At 44.1% G+C, this 19,289-nt stretch overlaps 1 protein-coding gene and 1 long non-coding RNA gene across 4 annotated transcripts; one reads left to right on the top strand and one right to left on the bottom strand.

The window, feature by feature from the left end:
• The first annotated feature begins 2,279 nt into the window (after positions 1-2,279).
• Positions 2,280-9,387, top strand: TMED8 (transmembrane p24 trafficking protein family member 8). 3 transcript variants are annotated; one of them, XM_069017970.1, is made up of 6 exons: positions 2,280-2,628; positions 3,656-3,734; positions 6,303-6,432; positions 7,343-7,484; positions 7,725-8,024; positions 9,170-9,387. In XM_069017970.1, exons 1-6 carry the CDS (start codon positions 2,550-2,552, stop codon positions 9,385-9,387), a joined length of 948 nt encoding a protein of 315 aa, XP_068874071.1. In that variant the 5' UTR covers positions 2,280-2,549. The 3 variants fall into 3 exon arrangements, with proteins under 3 accessions (XP_068874071.1, XP_068874070.1, XP_068874072.1); XM_069017969.1 differs by lacking the exon at positions 2,280-2,628 and adding an exon at positions 2,719-2,941; XM_069017971.1 differs by lacking the exon at positions 2,280-2,628 and adding an exon at positions 5,027-5,091 and having other exon boundaries at positions 3,663-3,734.
• Positions 9,388-12,262: 2,875 nt separating this feature from the next.
• On the bottom strand, positions 12,263-19,289 carry LOC138111727 (uncharacterized). Its single transcript, XR_011151426.1, has 3 exons — positions 19,202-19,289; positions 18,703-18,781; positions 12,263-12,349 (listed from the first exon to the last, which is right to left on the bottom strand). It is a non-coding gene; the product is annotated as an uncharacterized lncRNA (long non-coding RNA).

The following is a 19,289-nucleotide window of genomic DNA, read 5'->3' as shown; positions in this document are numbered from 1 at the left end:
TCAAAACCTTCCCTCAACTTTAGCTTGACTCTGAAGAGTAGCACCCTACATTTTTTTATAGCAAAAGAACACCAGACTTGTATCTTGAGTGGTTTTAATATTTAAAATACCAGTACAGTGGGATTAAAATCAGCAGTAATGTCACTTGTCCACGCTGCATAGCTTCCACATAATTAGCTGCGTAGTTCTCTACCAAACTGCCGTTTGCCCTAAACTGCAAACAGTTTCTGTCTCACTGAGCTGATGCTATCACTCTTATTTCTATAGTAACTGTATCAGTTTCGACTGCTCACAGCCTTTCATTTATATTTCTTGTTGGGAAATTGCAGCTTTAACTTTTCACCTGCTCTAATACACACTTCCTGAAACACCCAAAGGGCCACATCCTGCAGAGCTCTGCATGCTTGGATTCTATCAGATTAAAGTTCTTTAAAATACAAATAACTGGCAGGATAGGGCATGACCTTTGGGAACATCTAGGTTCCACTGAAGTCTGTGAGATGTTCCCAATTTACTTGCAAGCTTTGGAAAACATTACCAAGACAGTCTCATTGCCAAGCTTGCGGCAGTGTCCTGGCTGTCTATTGCTTATCTAAAGGAATTTCAGTTCCCACAAGAGGAAGAATGGGTTACAGTTGATATCTCTAACCCATGGCCTAGTGGGTTACTCAGCAGTTGAACTAACACCATACATAATCCCTATACCCCCAAAATGAGGGTAAGGCTTCCAAAGGCTATAAAATTCTTGCCACTTTTGGAAAGCACAAATGACTATAGAGTCTCTATCTGCTTGTACCAGAAATATTAATGAAGGGTTGTGATCTGAAAAACTTGGTATAAATTGATGCCTTTCTCTCAAAAACAACAGGCAAAATCATGGCACTAGTTAATGTTTTTGGTGGCATATTTAGTTTCAAACAAAGAGTTAAGATTGTGCAACCAGACAGAACTGTGGTGAAATTGCATTTTGGTACTGTAGAATAAAACAAATTGCGTTAATAGTCTAGTCACTGGAGCATAAAGCTTCTTCTCTCTTCCTGGAGTGAACTTCTACCTGTGTTTTCTGGTGAAAGCAACTTTGTTTGTGATGCAAAACAGATGATTTGGCTCTATAAATGCAGCCCAAGTCCCTCAGTGGTTTCCACTAGGGAAGGGAAAGAGGGTAATGAAATTTAATTCAACTTGTTGATTTTCTGAACTTTCAGGAAGTTTTGGAGGGCCAGGCTGTAGCCCCGAAATTCAGCCGTAACTATCCGTGTTTGCTAAAGAAAATATGTAGGTTTGAACAGAAAAAGACCAATTACATGTTCATAAAATGAGGAAGATACAGAGCTCGTGTTTTTGTCCAGCAAAGCGTAAAACAAGGAAATAACAAGTGGCCTTTTTGCTGCTTGAGATCAGTGGCTCAATTGCTGCAGGTTAAATCTAACTAGATTTTCAGAAGTTCTACAAATCAGTAAGTGGAAAATGACTTAAAAGAAATTCTGAGGGTGCATGCATCTTGCTAAGCAATTTTATGGGGCCAGAGGGGCAGCGTAACTTAACGAAAGGCTTAACACTTATGGTACCCCAGAGAAGCAGCCCCCGATCTGCAGCCAGCTAAAGACCTATACCTGAATAGACCTATGCTCTAAAAGCGTGACTGTTTGTATAAATTCGGTTGTCCAGTTTGAGGCTCGCTGTCTGAATCAGCGCTCTGCAGACAGGCCATAGCCAGCCCGCCTGCCAGCAGGGTCAGCGCTGGGCGCCGAGGGGCTGACGAGGGAGCTCCGGGAGCCGCAGCCGGGCGCACCTGCATGTGGCCGAAGTCGGTGACGCCCATGGCGGGGAGGTTGGAGCAGTTCGCGAGGATGAGGCGGCGGCCGGTGATGCCGTTGGCCCTGAAGCATTCCTGGGCAGGGAAGCGGAGGGAAAGGCGGGTCGCACCCTGCCAGTGCCGGCCCCCCTGCGCTCACACACGCACACACTCATACACACACTGAGTTCAGGGCCAGCGGTCCAGGCCGTGCCGAGGGCGGGGGTTTCTCGCCCGGGCCGGCAGCCCCGCACCTCGTACTGGGGGAAGCCGAGCTGCACCACCCACTCAGCCACCTCGTCGGCACTCCAGGACAAGAAGGGGCAGACGGGCCCCGGTCCCCCCGCGCCCTCGGGCTCAGGCCGCGGCCCTTCAGCCACCCCAGGCCCCGCGGGACCCGGGCGCGGTTCCATCGGCTCCATCCCCAGGCCACCACGGCAACGCGTCCTTCCGGGACCCCGTTACCTTGGCAACCATCACTTCCTGGAGGTGCGCCCCGTTCTCCCTTCCGCCACTCCCTCCCTGCTGTCAGCCTGCAACCCCGCCCGCGCCCCGCGGCTCTGCAGAACTAAATGCCGATTGGCTGCGTTGTCGAGGGGGGAGGCTGAGGGATGAGCACCGAGGCGCCACCGGCTCCCTGCGGCTCGGCTGACACGCACTCGCTCGGGTGTTTCCGTCCCCCCCGCTCGGGTGTTTCCGGCCGCCCCGCTCCAGCCGCGCTCGGGTGTTTCCGGCCGTCCGCCGAGCCGTGCCCATGTCGGACGCGCTGTCCGCCGCCGCCGGCTCCCGCTCCGAGCCCCCGGGCGGCGACACCGTGCTCCGGGGCCCCGCAGGTACGGGCAGGGTAGGGCAGGGGGCAGCCCGGGGGCAGCCCGGGGGCGCGAGTTTAGCGTTGGCCTTACGGGGAGAGTTTCCTTTACGTGATGTATTTGCTCGTTTCCGCCGGAGAAGCCGTTTCCGCGGTGGCAGCTCCCTGCGGAGGCAGTGCGGTGCCCGCTGCGGAGAGCAGCGCCGCGGGTGCCGCTCGCGGTGCCGGCTGTGCGGAGAGGGCCGGGCTGTGCTCTCTGCGCGACTCGGCAGCTCGGGCGCCTGGAACTGCAGCAAGAGTTCCTCCCGGTGCGGTGGGAAGAGCGAGGATTGATGGAGGTTTGTGCTTTCCCCGGTGAGGGAGGCCCCGTCTAGCCGGGAGCTGGACTGTGCCATGCGCTGCGTGCCCCTGGGCTGGAGCTGCCTCCTTCTCGCACCGACTCTTGAGAATGGCCAGCGGCTCCAAGGGGCGTCAGCGACCTGCAAAAGCTGGAACTTGTCCGTGCCCTGTTCCCTGCCTTCATGCGATCGGAGAGCAGCGCTGTGGAGCCCGTCCCGCAGTCGTATGGGGACAGAGCTTTCCCCGAGTTCAGCAGACTCGGGGAAGACCAGGAGCCATCTTTATAGACAGTCCTTTTAGCACGGACCTAGGAATTTCCATCTCGTCAGTGCCCTTTGTGAACTGCTGCATGATTGCTTTTTCCAGGGCTTTGTCGGCTCAGCTTTACATGATGAAATTTGGCCTTGTTCTGTCCTTCTAAAGCTAGGATTAGTAGTTCCTGAATGAACCCTGCTTCTGAGAATGGCTTTGCACCAAAAACATGCATAGATTTTTGTTCTCCCTTTCCTAGGGTTGAGTCCCTTAAAAATCTTTGTTCTGCAAGGTTCTAGATACAGCTCATAACATGAAAAACTGGTTGGCACAGCTCTTTGTTTCACAGCCGTGTGACCTTGTCAACGTTTGAGTGCTGGCTGCAGTTTTTCTTCCTGTCAGTGTATTATAAACAGCAACATTTATTTCACCTTCTCTTCGTATATTCTGTTTTTTGTTAGAAAATGAAGACTCAGCCCGAAAGACAGAGCCTGCAGATCAGCTAGTTGATTCTTTGGAGTCCAGTACTTCGCAGAGCGGGTAGGAAAACCTTATTGTGTGTTGTGGCCCACATGCATGACAGTCTGTTTCACTCCCCATGACCTTTCCTGTGTGGCAGTTTGTTCTGTGCAGGTAAAAAGAAGGGGCTGGAGACTGGATTGTCCGCTTTGGGACAGTATATACCAGAATCAGTATGGGAGGGCCTGTTCTTACAGGCTTTAAGGTTGTTTTAAAGCTTGTGAAGCATACTTCATGGCTCAGCTATTCAAATCACAGAGTCATACAGCTTGAAAGGAACCCTGCAAGGTTTTATAACCCATTATAAGAGCTAGTACATTTTCAGGGGAAAATTTTCTATGTCCTATCTGAGGGATACTTCAGTAATTGAGCATGCCCACTGTCTATAAATCTGGGGGAAGCTGTTTTCTTGACAAAATTTTGGCTTTTTTCTTCATCATTTGTTTTCTGTGTCTCTCCATTAATGCTGCTGATCAACCCTGTTATCAGATGTTTGATTTGTTGGTATCTGCTGGGCATGTGGTGTTTGTAGCTAAGTAATTTCATTGGTTAGAAGCAGTAGTACTGTGCAGTGAAGCTTCATTTGGCGTTACACATTTTTTGCACAGGATACAATTTCAGAAATGTGTAAGTTAGTTACAGGAGGTAAACCACAACTTCATCAAAAAGATGCAAAAATACAGGAAAAACCCCCCATCAAACTACCCTTCTTACTAAAACAGCAGTTTGATGCCATCTTGGTTTGATGCTGCTGACATTTCTATCAGCCTTCCTGACTATAAATGAGTTCTTCCACCTTTTTATTATATTCTCTCATTTTCTTTGAAGAGATTAATACAGACTGTGAGCAAAATGGCCAATGTAGATAATGGATACTTGTGGACATTACCTATTAAATTTGTCTTAATTTCGATCTTCTTTGAAAGGGGTGGAGATGGTCCAAAAGGTTTGTGTGAGGAGGAATCAGCTGAATCTGTCCTTGTAAGTCTGCTTGTAAAGCTTGTGTAACTCTTCCTAATCTTTCAGTGAGACTCTTGGGTATCAGTGGTATCTAGAGGAAAAAATTCCCAAGCTGTAAGCTCCTGTGTTGATGGAGAGCTTTTTGAGCAGAGGTGTGCACCTATGGTAGCAACTGACCAAATAGCCCATCTAGGTGTGTTCATGCAACTGCTAAACTAAAATGCAAATGGGCTGGAAAACAACAGCATGGAAGTCCAAGAATTCTTCCTTTAAAAAATTGTTTCCACCAAGTGTCCCTTCCTATCTTGTCCATCTGCTGCCATTTTGTGAACCTGTTATTCATCTCATTTTAGTTGTTCTTACAGATGTTCTGGTCTATTGTGCCAATTCTAGGAAAGGAAATCACTGTTGAGAGAATGTAAGTAAAAAATGGCTTTGTTTCTGGATGGATTCTGTAGTGCCATACGAGTAACAATTTGAAAACAAAAGCCACATTTGCCCTGTTCAAGTCTTCTCTGTGGATGCAGAATTTGTCTTAATTGAGCTGTGTATATTTTATTTTATTTTTAATTATTCCAAACTATACTTACGATCTGCTTCCTTGCTAATGAGAGTATTTCTCATTTCTGAAAGGAGACATTTGAAGAAATGCATGTTTCTTCCATTCATGCTGTGTTCTCATGTTTCTGATCCTTTAGACCAAGGTAGTTGACGTTGGTTTTATAGTGCTGTGAGAAGGTTTTGATTTTCAAAAGCGGAAATGTTTCTATTCTTACTTAATACTGGCTTGCTTCTCATAGAATTTTCACATACGTAATGAGATCATTACAGAGGACACTCTTCTGGCATCTGAGTTCATTTGGGATGATAAGTCCAGCTATGGACAACATGCAGCAATTTTTTTTTCAATATAATTTAGAAGAAAATCCTCAACAGAGAATAAATGCCAAAGATGTTTCCTTTCTTGCCCATTCTTTTCCTGCTATGTACCACTCTTATTGTTTTAGCATGTCCGTTTTCTTTTGTTACAGTCCTGTACTTGGACCTCTTTGCTTATGTTATTGTGCTGCCCTTTGTATTTCTTACTGCTTGCTTATCTGTGGATTGTATTTGAATATGGCAGAGAGACACATGGGTGCTCTCTGTCTCTGCTGAGGTTGCTAGAAGGAAAGGCATAATGGGTGTCTTAAATAGAGGGCATTCTCAGGATGGCTGTCAAAATTGTTCTGAATTCTTTCACTGATCCAGTTGACCTCTGATGGAGTATGCAGATGCCATGCAGTAGCTGGCATAAAAGTAGTTGTCCTTTCTTGGGCAGAAAAGTTGCTGCTGATGTCTGTCCTTAGTATAGTGTTGGTGAGCCAGCATGCTGTGGGGTGAGTGCAGTGAATTTCTGCCATCTAAAGGATGGTAAATCCCACTGAAGTTGTTCCCCCTGGCTCACATGGAAGGTAGTCATGCAGAGATGGCAGGACTGGGGTGGGGAGGGGTTCTTTGTCCAGTTGGCAGGTGCTGACCACAGAAGCTTGTTCCTTCAGTTCATTTGAATTTGAATTCCAGAGCAGTGATTCCTGTGCTGGCTGTGCCCTGGGTGCAAGTGCTGAATTGTACACTGTCTTCCTCCAAAAGGTCACAGATTGGGGCGCACCTGAGTACGGGCACAACAGAGCATTCAAAGGAAGAAGTTGGCATTCTGGAAGATCAGAAAGTGGCTGAACTAGAAGAGAAGCTGTCTGACCAAATCCAGTCCCTCAAAAAGGTAAATGTATGTTTCTTATGTCTGAGAACCAAGAAGTGCAGCAACAGTTCTCCCACCCTACTTATGTGCTTACCACAATGGGACTGAGGCTCTAAGGGTTGTGTTAAGAAAAAAGTAGTATTAACATAGATTCAGTTACATTTTGTCCTATACATCCATGGGAGATAAATGGTATCAGTCTAATTTGCAAAATCCCTCTTGTGTCTTCAGTTAGTCCTTGCTTCCTAGCTCACTAAGGCTTCAAGGTAATTCTCACCTTCTGCTCTTACCTGGTGCTTCTGGAAATTCCATTCTTGCAGATTAATGGAAGAGGGAGCTGAAAGTCCCTTGTTTCGTCTTGTGAGCAGCCAATTTGTTTGCCTTACAGATAGCCAGGAAAACCTGTGCAAGTGACACCCAGTTCAGGACCTGTGAGTTTGCATATATGAGGAGAGAGGCCCTAGTGAACTAGATGACCTTCTAACTAGGATGCAGCAATGACAGTTTGATTGTGGCTGTAGTCTGGATGCACACAGAGCTGAAAGGCTCTCCCTAGAGAGATTGTGTGTTGGGAATTCTTTCCAAGAATAGTCAGCTAAATCTATGAGGCTGTTGCTTTGTTGAGGGGTGACAATTAACTCTTATGCAAGTGCAAAAATGCGCCTGCTCAGGGATTCCTGGGGCAGCCAAGGGGGGTGTAATTTGTGACACTAATGCAGTGGTTTACTTCAAAGTTCATTACTTTGGTGCAGTGGGGGAAACAAAGCTGAGAGGTGTCTCAGAGCTGGCCAACACTAATAATAGAAGCTTCTGCAAGTCTGACTTCGTTTCATAAAGATGCCTGAATTACTAATGGATTGTTTCAAATCCAGGCAGAGACTTTTTAACCAGGATGGTCTTTGTGACAATGTTTCTTTTGTGCTTTGTGCAGGAAGCTGCTGTTCGGGTAACCAACTACCATGTACCTCAGGGAGTGGGGGATATAGTCATGATTCAGTCTGATCACACTGGTGCTGTGGATATCCTTTCAGCTGAGCTGGAGACTGCAGACCTCCTTGGGGACCAGAGGAAAGGTGAGTCCTGAAGGCAGAACTCTGGGTAATTTTTTAAGTGCCTGTCCTGGCTAGAAGAGCAGAGACTGTCCTGGAGACACTAATTCCTGCTGGAAATTTGGGCTCCTGGCTAGTGAGTGAAAAAACTTCACATCTGGAGCTTCTGGGAGCAGGCCCCTTTTCAGAAATAGCTTCACTGTTTCCAGGTAACCGTTTTTCAGTAGTGAAAAGTCATGTAAGCCTGTGATTCCCTTGTCTCAGCTCAGCCTCCCCCTCTGGCTGCACCCACCATGTGGACCACTGAGAAGATGAAGGAATTCAAAGCCAAGATGGGAAAGGAGAAGAATGGCCGGATGGTGGTGAAGCGAGGCGAGGTGGTGACAGTCCGTGTGCCAACCCATCCTGATGGGAAATGCATTTGCTGGGAGTTTGCTACGGATGACTACGACATTGGGTTTGGAGTCTATTTTGACTGGACCACAGTTACTAGCACTGCCATTACTGTTCAGGTCAGTGAATCCAGTGATGAAGAGGATGAAGAAGAAGACGAGGAAATTGAAGGTTAGTGCAGATCTTATAAAGGTTCATTTGTGGTGCTTGTTGCCATGCTGCTGAGAATATCTGTCAAATGCTATAATTTCCATCTACTTTGTTTAGTCAGCCCATTTGCTATCTCTGCAGCCTTTTGGGTTCTTGGTTAGAGTGATAAAAAAGCATTTGGCCCTTCCTGCTTCAGTATATCTCAGTGGGTGTTCTCTCTGGAAGATCAGAAAGAGCATTTAAGAGCATTTTTAAAATTGAACATGTTGAAAAATAAAATCAGAATTTGCTCAGTCAACTTCTACCTGATGAAAAGATTAAAGTCTGAAATTTTAACCTGACTGGTTTTCTTAGACTCTCAGACTGAGAAATTTTTGGTGGTGAGTGGAGGCAAAAAGATTTTGTTTTGGGGTGTTTGTTTTTTTAGTTTGTTGGTTGGTTCTTGTTTTGTTTTTTGTTTGGTTGGTTTTTTGTTTGTTTTTGGGTTTTGTTTTTTGGGGGGGTTGGTGGGTTTTTTTGGTTGTCACTTGTTTTGGGGTTTTTTTTGCTTGTTTTTTGTTTTTTTCTTGTTTTCTTTTTTTCCCCAGTACATCAGTAGCTCCTTCTGACCGTATTTGAAATGTCCTCTACCTGTGTCACTGTACTTGGGAAATACACAGCAATGTTGCCTGTTCTGTTGCTTCAGTGTATGTGTGACCAGTGTAGCTGGGAGGCTGGCATCTGAGTTTAGCAGGCCCTGTAAACAGGGGTAGGTTCCTGTATGAGGAATCCTCTTGGAGAAGGGAATTGAGGATGTAGACACTGTGAGGTAACAGCTAAGAGCTTTCCTGCCTCTCTTTGCTTCAAGTCTATATCACAGGACTGCTGTTGTGTGTATAAAAGCAGTGAGGTGTCTAAAAGGTAAGAGAGGAGACTGGGCTGGCAGTCTAGTAAATACTGTCCCATCAGTATTCCCAAAAGAACAGGTTCTTGGTATGACCTTTGTTATGATAAGGAAGACTGGACTTTGTGGGAATTACTTGCAGAAAGGTCAGAGGAGATGCTCTGGGTAATGCTATCACAGTTAGCCTTCTGTATAGCTTCACGTCTGTGTTGCATTCTGGTTTTAGTCTTTTTCTGGCTTAACGGGTTCTGGCCTACTTACTTGTCTCCTCTCTCCCATTCAGGACTGTCCCCTGTAGGTGATGTAGAGCGGGGTTCCAAAAGCTATCTGCGGAACCGCTACGGAGAGATCATGCCTGTGTACCGCAGGAACAGCCATCGGGAGGTACAGGCAGGCAGCCACGAGTACCCGGGCGAGGGCATCTACCTGCTGAAATTTGATAACTCGTACTCTCTGCTCCGCAATAAGACTCTGTTTTTTCACGTCTACTACACCAGCTGAAGAAGAGGGAAAGGGCAAGGATGGCAGGCAGGTGATGGTGAGTGTAGCAGGCTGCCACCCAGCCCTGGTACCGCCTGATGGGTACTGCTGTGTGACAGAACGAAGGCGCAATTCTGCTAGCTCTTCTTCGGACATGAACTTGTTCCTTCCCACACCTTCCTTCCCCACTGTCCCAGGGAGAAAAGTAGTTGTGACTGCCTGGTTGTTCCCAGGCAGCTGCTCTTTCTCTAAAACTTTGGGAGGTCTGCTCCATGCAGGCAGTGGGCTGGACCTTCACATCACAGCTGGCAATTGCCCAGAAGCCAGGTTCAGGTGGTTGTGGTTCTGATCTATTGTGCTGGTACAAAATGAAGTGAAAATAATCTGTTAACTATTTTGTGAAGAACTTCTCCAACTCTCCTGCTGCATCTGCGTCACTAGAGGGCAGCTGTTAGCTTCAGTGAGCCAGAAGCACAGCTGGCTTGTCTCTTAGCCAGGGCAACCCCATCACCTACCATCACTACAGGCACCAGCAGTCTGTGCTTCCTTCACTCACGCAAGTGGGTGGTAGTGCGGCTGGCCAGCAGCAGCCCGTGCTGCAGTGGCTTGGCAGTGCTACAACAGGTGGGCCCCAAAATGCAGTCACAGCTCATGTTTGAATGGGGTGGGAGCAGGGTGCACACCTCATAGTCCATAAGAAGGCTTTCCTACAGATTAAGAATTGGATGTTATATCTGTTGATTGTAGGCATATGTAGATAATTAAAACCTCAGTGACTACCAAAAGTTTTTCCTGTAATCCAGATGTGAAGCAGAAAACATTACTTACTGCCATGCTGAATGAATACAAAACGGTTGGAATACAACCAATAAATATACAGGAAATGTTTCTTAGTAGCAGCATGTTCGTTCACTGGTATTGCAAACATATTTAGCAAGGAAAAGGCTCCCAGAGAAATGCAGTTTGTCAGCTGCTATTGCTGTTGCAAAGGTATTGTTAGGAAGTTCCCTGGCATGTTTTGGTGACTAGTGATGGTATTAGTTATCACCTTCTGCTTAAGTAGTGACTGAGTTGAACAAGAAGTTAATCCATCAGAGATGAATTTTAAAACATGTTTATTTGTAACTGTTGTTTATTTTAATACTTTTAACTTGAAATTGTTCTCTTTTCTAAGAATTCTGCTGTATTTACATTTTGATACCTCTTTGCAGAGACACAAAATGACTTTCCATGGTAATACTAGAAAAGTTCTGAGTTTTATTTTTAAATCATCCAGGTAAAGCACCTCTACTTGGTCCATTCCTTCTGTTGAGAGGACATGATGGACAAAATTATTTGGGGTAGTTAAAGCCAAAGATTTTGCTCTCGTCGGAGGGCTGCATGTTTCCTATTAAGGATATATTGTAATGCTGTGCAATTTGCTCCATATTCAAGCTCTTACTTTTAACTATCTCTGCTTACTGATTCACTGCCCCAGAGCACTTAGTAGGTCAAAATAGTAAGAGAGGGAGCAGTCAGTACAGCAGAGCAGCCCAAGCTGGGAGCAGGAGGAGTGAAAATTGCAAGAGCGCTCTTGGAGCACAGTGGCTTTCTGGGGGAGTGGGCAAGGAGCAGAGTTGTTGCTGCTTTGGGCCCTGAGATGGGGAGAAAACAACCACCTTCCTCAAAAGAGAGAGTGTGTTCACCGGGGGCGGGGGGAACTGCACAGCTGCCTTATTCAAGCAGGTCAAGCACAGGGAGACAGTGCAGTAGGGCTTGGTATCTGTCAGAGCAAGATGCTCTTTCATTTAGCAGCTTGGAGAGGGCTGTTCCTTCCTTTAACCTCTCTTGGATGAAATGAAGAACCATCCTGCGGCCTTTCTACAGCATTTGAATCAGGCCTGAGCAATTTAGGTAAGGTGTTTGTTTGGGTTTTTTTTCATCCTTTGTCTATCAAGTTCTTAGATATTGCTGATGGAGTGACACACTTCACTCCTAACAAAGAAGTAGTAGTATGTTTGCTGACATAAAACATCAATTTAACAACATTTCGTAGTTGGTGTGTTGTGTATAGACTAGGGAATGAGAGGCTGGAGAGCAGCACTGCAGAAGGACCTGGGGGTCCTGGTTGATGGCAAGTTGAATATCAGCCAGCAGTACCCTGGCAGCCAGAAGGGCCAACCCTGTCCTGGGGGACATCACGCCCAGCATTGCCAGCCGGGCAAGGGAGGGGATTGTCCTGCTCTGCTCTGCACTGGGGCGGCCTCACCTCAGGTTCTGTGTGCAGTTTTGGGCACCACAATATAAAAAAGACATGAAGCCATTAAAGACCATCCAAAAGAGGACCACAAGGATAGTGAAGGGTCTGGAGGGGAAGCCATGTGAGGAGTGGCTGGGGTCAGTTGGTCTGTTCAGCCTGGAGAAGAGGAGACTGAGGGGAAACCTCATTGCAGTTACAACTTCCTTGTGAGGGGCAGGCACTGATCACTTCAGTCTTGTGACCAGTGACAGGACTTGAGGAAATGGCATGAAGCTGAGTCAGGGGAGGTTTAGGTTGGATATTAGGAAAAGGTTTTTCACCCAGATGGTGGTTGAGCACTGGAACAGGCTCCCCAGGGAAGTGGTCACAGCACCAAGCCAGAGTTCAAGGAGTGTTTAGACAAAACTCTCAGGCACATGTTCTGATTGTTGGGGTGTCCTGAGACAGGAGTTGGACTTGGTGATCATGATGGGTCCCTTCCAACTCAACATACTCTGTGATTCTATGAATCTTTTGTACCGAGTCACTGGAAAACACCTTAAAACTATTTATGATCACACAGAAAACACTATGGACCAATGCCAGAAGAGAGGTTGCACATAAAATACAGCAGTTGGTCATGTCCCAGAGCAATAAGATCAGCCACATACATGTGTGGTCAATACTGCCAGCATTCTTCAATCTGTTCTGCAGGCTCTGGGAAAACTTGGTGTTGTTGAAACTCAGTGGTGAAGCTCTGCAGGACTGTTAGAGGAAATAAAAAAGAGCAATTACATTCTTAGAGGTTTCACTAGGTTGTTCCTTACATTATTTTTTATGTTGTTAATTTGTAAAAAATAGCTTTGTTCATCACTCAATGCTTGTCGTGGAAGTGCTTTTGTAAAAGTGGGTACAAGCTTAAGTCAATCTGTAAACTCCCAACTGTCACAAGTTTATGGAATTTCACTTAGTTCCATTACCTAAAAGACTGCATCAGGTAGAATCTTACAGTAGAGGATCAGACTAATAATTTTCTTCAAACAGATGATGTAGGAAGTAAAAGATACCAACGACAGGAAAATGGCAAGTTTATTTAGTAAATGCTTTAATAACACAAGCCAGCCTCTGAAAATAAGGTCAGTGCTGGAATTAACTGTCCCAAATTGTCAGGAGCTGGGACTATACTTCTTTTTCAGCTTCAGAGGGTCTTAGGAGAAAGAGGGAAAAAGGTCTGCATTCTTAAAAATTATGGTCTCTATCCATCAGATACACACTGTAACAGCTGATGTGAAGCAAGAAAATCTAAGGAAGTGCAATAATTCCCATCCAGACAGAAATTTCAAAAATTCTAAAAAAAAACCAGGCTCTTTAGGTCTTTAGACTGAGAAAAGTTTTTAAGTAACTGGTTTTAAGAAATGAGATTTTTTTTATGGGCAGTTTTATAAAAGAAGTAAACATTTCATTAAAAATTTATTGAAACTGTCATTGCTAATAAAATCTGAATTACTGAAACCTCTAGAAACACTCAAGAAGCACAGTAACAGGTTCATTCTATTTTGCTATTCATACCAATATAGTAAAATAATTCCTTAACAAGCTGATAGCTAAACCCAGCAGTAGAAGTTGAGTGTTATGAGGGCAATTTGCAGCTCAGGCCACCTGAGTTACACATCATATTCTGCAATTGACAGTATCCTTTCATAACAGCTTCTGGTTTAAAGGAGAGTTGAATTAGAAAAGCAAATCACAAGCAAGTATGTTTGGGGATTTTACTCCCCCACCCTTTCTAAAGTATTGGTTTGTGAATAATGAAAGTTACTGATTAAAAATGGGACAAAGATTCATGAAGCATCATTCAGACAGCAGGCATCAGACAGCAGGCATCAGTCATGTCAGTCAGCTCACACACATACAGTACAAAATACTTGGACAGACAAGGTCTGTAAGGTAGGGCTGTGGCAGGAACATCAGAACTGACTGTGACATGGCTGCAACGTGCAGCTCCTCCGCTGCCTATGGACTACAGTACATATGTGCCTCATGAAGCACTACATGCAGCAGTAACTGGAACATGCCCAGTTCTCCCCAGATGTTCTAGAGGCTGTTCTCATGGCTTCCAGACCCATCCTCTCTCCCTCCTCACCAGGTATCCTGCACTCAGGTCAGTGCTGTGAACCAGATGTAACCCATCTCCTGCACACTCAGCCCCACAGGTACAGCACCCCAGCACATGTAACCTGTCTCCCACACAGCCCTGCAGGTACAGCAGCCTGGTCTAGTTGAAGGTGTCCCTGCCCATGGGAGAGCAGTTGGAACTAAATGATATTCAAGGTCTTCTTCCAATCCAAACCATTCTATTAGTAAATGTGACAATAGTTTAACAAGATTTGATGGCAAGGTATACTTAATTGTTTACTGCATAGAGAGCAGGGTTAGACAAAAACTGTTAGGGAGACCGTCTACTGAGTCATGAGGTTCAGAAAGGACCCTTTTACTTTTTAAACTCCTTTCTGGAGGGGAATTTATGTGTGGCTGGATCCAGACTTGGTCCTAGACTTGGTCAGCAGTTTACGTCTAAAGGATATTGTGCACAGTCAATTGTGTATCTCACTTAGCTAAGATTTCAAATTTTTGCATGATATTAAGCACTTAGTGAGAATTCCTTAGCAAGGAATCTTTCAGCCTCAAGAAGTTAACCCTAAGAGGCATCCCTAGTCAAGTGGAGATGCTGGTGCACAGCCTGCTGCCATGCAGGAGAGGGTAACAGGCCCTAGGCTGTCCACTATTTAGAGTAAGATCACTGACTTACAGTCATATTTCCTTACAGGCTGTATTTTGGGTTTCCTTGTGCCCAACTGGCCCTTAACTGTTGAGCAAGACTTATGGCCCTTAACTATTGTGTTCTTATCTGCCTTCTCAGAGTCCAACTTAAGCCAGATACAGTCCTCCTGACCACCACTGGTGGCTGGCTATTGCTCAAGCAGAAGAGAAAGGGGAGAGCACACTGTCACCCTAGGCACAAAACACAAGATGGAATAGATTCTTTGGTCTGATCACAATGTCAGCATTGCCCCACTCAATGGTTGCTGTTGGTCCTTGGCTGTGAGATCTGCAGAACCCTGTGTGTATGTGCTGGTTAACATATGATGCACTATTTGGCACCTAGTCCATTTTCTAATTAGTTTTTATTTATGTTGAAGTGAACTCTGACTTGTGTGTACATGAGATATTGCTGAATTACTGATCCTCAGCTGCACAGCTTGTTGCAGGCTAGAGGGTTATCTCTATTTAAAACTCTATACTGTAGCCTCCCTGTTGCTAGCTTGCAGCTACTTCCCCCTTCTGTCTGTTGCTCATAATAAGGTTTGAAATTCATTTTGTCATGTTTTAAAAAATTAATAAGGCCTGCCTTACAACCAGTTTTGATCACTTGCTGACATATAAATAGTATGTGCCAGTTTTCAAGCAATTAGTTAATGGTTTTTGTTAAGATAAATTGCACTGTAGATGGCAAACCTGTTGTTCAGTTCTTGCTTTCTGAAGTGTGGACCAATCTTTAGTAAGGCTCAGGTCACTCTTTTGGAACTGTGCCTGTCTACCTGGTCTCATTGACTTAAGCCCAAAAGCAGCACTGAATGTGGAATCTCATCTGAATGAGTATGTGCCCAGTCTGCAAATGCAGCCTGCCCACAGACAGGCCTGCTGCAGTGGAACTGAAAGCATTTGGTGTGTATTGTTCCACTGCTTAAGTTTCCCAGAAATATCTGATATCTGTTATGAACACAAGATAGTTTTAGGAACATTTAATCTGCAGGAAAGCTTCATAGTTGCACAGGATAATTCCTATTTTTGTTTATTTTCTTATATTTCCACATTATACAAGTAAGTTGTTTCTCAGCTATTTAAATAGCATTCATTATCCAAATGACAACTTCTTTTTGGAAGGATACACAGTTTTTATTAATTTTCTGATAAGTCCAATAGCTTGGCTGTGTGGCTAGTGATTAACAGCAGCCGTTCCCATTCAATATCAAACCCACAGTTGTTTCAATGAAATAATCTTATTTTGCATGCGTAATTTTTTCAGTTTGGTGTATTTCCTGGATTTGTATTCAATCCTGCTAGCTGGTAAAGAAACCCTTCTTATTTAAATAGAGATCTTTGGAATTAGACCTTGAGTCAAGAAAGAAAAATAAATTTAAAATGCAGTTGCACTTCAGAGAGGGAAATTAATCCTTGGGAAACAAAAATTTCTTCTTTGTTTCTGCGGAAGGAAGATTTCAAATAGGTTTTTAATATGTGTTTCTTTTCCCTCTAAATTGTGTCTAGAAATTCAGAAAGCTAAATCACAGAAGAAGCTTCTTTTGCATTTTTGGTTTGCTTTTGTGAAAGCACAAAATTTTTTCCATTTTGTTTTGAATATAATTTAGATCTAAATAAAGTTTATATGTTCAGACAGAGATATATCCTGTAGCAAAGGACTTGTATAAGTGTTTAGTTATAATAATGGTACTAATTTGTTGGACATTTTTTATGTCAGAGAAGGTAATAAACTCTCAATTGTTTTCTCTTTTTTGCTTTAGGTGTAATGTAGCAGCAGGAGTTTAAAATGTATATGGTTTACTGAGAAGAGTTAAAATTGCTTAAATCAGGGACCACCACTGGTACTGATTACATTTGCTCAGACTCTTTGAAGGCCTGTAATACATGTTCTCAGGAAAGGTTACTGGGGTCAGACACAGGCTTGTAGCAAATTAATGCTTGAGATCCATTTAATATGCATGAACAGGTAAGATAAGAATGTGTTAAGAAGAAGAGCTTAGTTGCCTGACTTCAGGTGCTAAGAAAGTTGAGTTACTATGCACTGAGTCTAGAAGGCAGCCACGTGCCTTTCTTTGTGGCTCTACGCTGTCAGCTTGTCTCCTTGTACCTGTGTGTGCATGTAACCTCCATCTGTGGCCTGCAGTGGGTCAGTTATTGTGCTAGACCTAGTGAGGTGGGTTTGAGATAAACCTTATTACAGGTCTAGTTGCTGAAAGATTTTGTCGTTCTTGTGGGGAATTAGGGTAGAGAATGAATCCCTAAATGAGTTCACTTTCATCCCCACTGCTTATACTCTTCCTTCATGTCTCACTTACCCCTATTAAAGCCACTCTACAGAGGATTTATCACAAGGTGCCTTAGGAACAAAGAGCATGTCTGAAATAAGAACCATAGGTGTCATTAATACAAGAGATTTCTTCTTATTTCTCTGCCCTTTTGGGTAGGGGCTGGTACTTGCTAAGGTCCGGCATGGAGAGCCCCTCTAGGCTGTTCCTGGAGATCTAATCTGTTCATAGACCGCCTTGTTACTGTAAGATGAGTTATACAATGGTGTTTGAGTTTCCTGGTGCCATATGTTCTTTGCCTTCATATGCTGCTGTCAGATGTCTAGGAACACCAGAGGAGTACTCCTTTTGATATGCTGACACTATACCCAAGGACCAGAGGAACACTAGATAGAGGAGTGTTTCTTATGGGCATTTGTAATTTTCTCTAAAAAGAGGGTCAAAATCCAGAGTTGTGAGTGGTGTGTGCTTATGCATATTGAGGCTGGATGAGAGACCAAAGCAACAGTTTTTTGTTTGCATTTTTTTTTTTATTTCTACAAGTGTAAAAGGCTATTTCTCCTTTTCTCATATCTGGGAAATTATTGGTTGTGACAATGTCATGTAGATGAACGAGAACTTCACAACTGGCAGAATGAAAAGCTGGGAACTGATTGTGTTAAGTACATTGCTAATTAGACTGTCAAAGAAGCCAGGAGTCAGAGTGCTAAGGCATTTATCTAAAGAAGTTGACTTGCAGTAAATACCAATTAAATAAAGTTTTAGAAGGTACATAAACAGCAGAGTTCAAATGTATATTGCAATGAGGAGAGTTTTCTGTGGGGATATTCCACATTTGTCTGGAGAGAGTCTCTGGCTGCTTATTCTGAAACTGTGGTGCTGTTGCAGCTGAAGGTTCATCAGGCCAGGTGGATGGTGGATCTGAGTCCCCTTGGCTTTTCTAGGTTCCATTCTGGATTTAGCATGTTGCTTTCTCAGAATCATCATACATTAAATGTAGCCTTTATTGGGAAGGGAGAGAGGAAGAATTTTCTGATCCATCAGTGAGGGTTATCTGTTTTAAATCTGTCTGGACTGGTGAGTCAAGTCCCTTGGGCAAGAAGCAGGATGCCAGCCACAAAGCTCAGAGCTAAGGAGACCTTGCCAAGTAATGACCTTGATGTTTAGGAGCTGTGTTTGGAAATGATAAATAGATGGAGATGGTCTCCCTGCAACCTCCAGGATGCCCTGGGAACTGCTCTCCTCAGAGGGAAGCAGGCTCCTTTCCACTCACAGCTCCAAGCCATTAGCACAAGCTTTCGATGGGGAGCACCTTGTAGCTGGTCATACCTTTTTCAGACCTATGTTCTTGTGAATTGTGATGGTTGTTTGTCAGTCCTTATCTATGTGATGTGAATATTTTTGATGTCCTGTGATTTCAAAGTTGAGTTCTCAGCACCAACTATTTGCTTTTCATGTGCTCACCAAGAGGTGAGTTTTAAATAGAGAAGAGGATATTTTAACAAAATGTGGCACTGGGCTCTTTCTGAAGGGCACTTATGAAGGCTATCTTTATGGTGTGCTTGCATTCCTTCTACAACTGGTTTGTATTGTTTATATTTGATGTGTTGTGGTTGATTTGTAATAATATATTGGAACTTATTCTCTTTAAATAAACTTTTCACTATGCAACCAAGAACTCTGTCTTCTGTTTAAAACAAGTGAATATCTTGATATGAAAAATTCAACTACAGACCTTCCAGCAAAAGAATGCAGTTAGTTTTAGGAGCAAAGCAGAGGCAAATACTCAAAATGTACTTTGCAGTGTACAGGAGATTCTGATTACAAATGGATAGGAAAATGCTCTGTTGTCAGCTCGTGATGAGGGTTCCAGCCAGGAAATTTTTTGTCTGTTAAAATGACTTGCTGGAATGTTTTTCTTGAGATTGTACTGAATGCTTGAGGAATTGGAGAGGAACAAGCAAGTATCTAAGCCCATATAATGAACACAGGTAAAGTTTGAATACTTACCCCTCCAGTTCTTCATACTGGTACTTGTCACCTCCATTTGCAGAGATCCCCTAGCTCCTTTATTACTTCAGCTTTCCATCTGGAGGATCAAAAAACATCTCTTCAGTTACCAGATACTCATTAAATTGTCTAGAGAAAAGTGTTTGCCCTTCACAGCTCCTCACAGCTGCTTTGCCCATCAGCTTTATCATACTACAAAGGCTCTATTTACATGTTCTGAAAGAAGCACCTGCTGGTCAAAATGAGGAATGATGCCTGCAGCTGGAGTCATCCTTTCTCACCTATCTCATTTTAAGTTTGGTAGGACAAGTGCTGCAGAGGTTCAATTCTCTGTTCTAGTCCAATGTTCCCTTAGAGCACTTTTATAAACTAATTGATGGGCAGGAGCAATCATAAACCAAGTTGATCCAAAGGACAGATGATTCTGCCAAGTTAAAGTTGCATTTTAAGAACACCAAAGAGAAACAGTGCTACAGCTACTTCATTACTATGCACTCACTATGCATCCTTGTGCTTGGCTCAGGCCCATGGCCAAGAGGAAAACTAAGGAAAACATCGGGATGCAGGGAAGTGATGCAACATTTCAC

Source organism: Aphelocoma coerulescens, chromosome 5 (assembly GCF_041296385.1).
Source record: "Aphelocoma coerulescens isolate FSJ_1873_10779 chromosome 5, UR_Acoe_1.0, whole genome shotgun sequence".
Classification (NCBI taxonomy): Eukaryota; Metazoa; Chordata; class Aves; order Passeriformes; family Corvidae; genus Aphelocoma; species Aphelocoma coerulescens.
This window is presented reverse-complemented; position numbering and strand designations above follow the sequence as displayed.

Bases quoted from the DNA above. Each gene is read 5' to 3' on its own strand.
- TMED8 (XM_069017969.1), top strand. From the start codon at position 2,719: ATGTATTTGCTCGTTTCCGCCGGAGAAGCCGTTTCCGCGGTGGCAGCT. The intron at 3,735-6,302 runs GTAGGAAAACCT...TTCCTCCAAAAG, and splicing joins TCCAGTACTTCGCAGAGCGG to GTCACAGATTGGGGCGCACC. The intron at 8,025-9,169 runs GTTAGTGCAGAT...TCTCCCATTCAG, and splicing joins AGAAGACGAGGAAATTGAAG to GACTGTCCCCTGTAGGTGAT.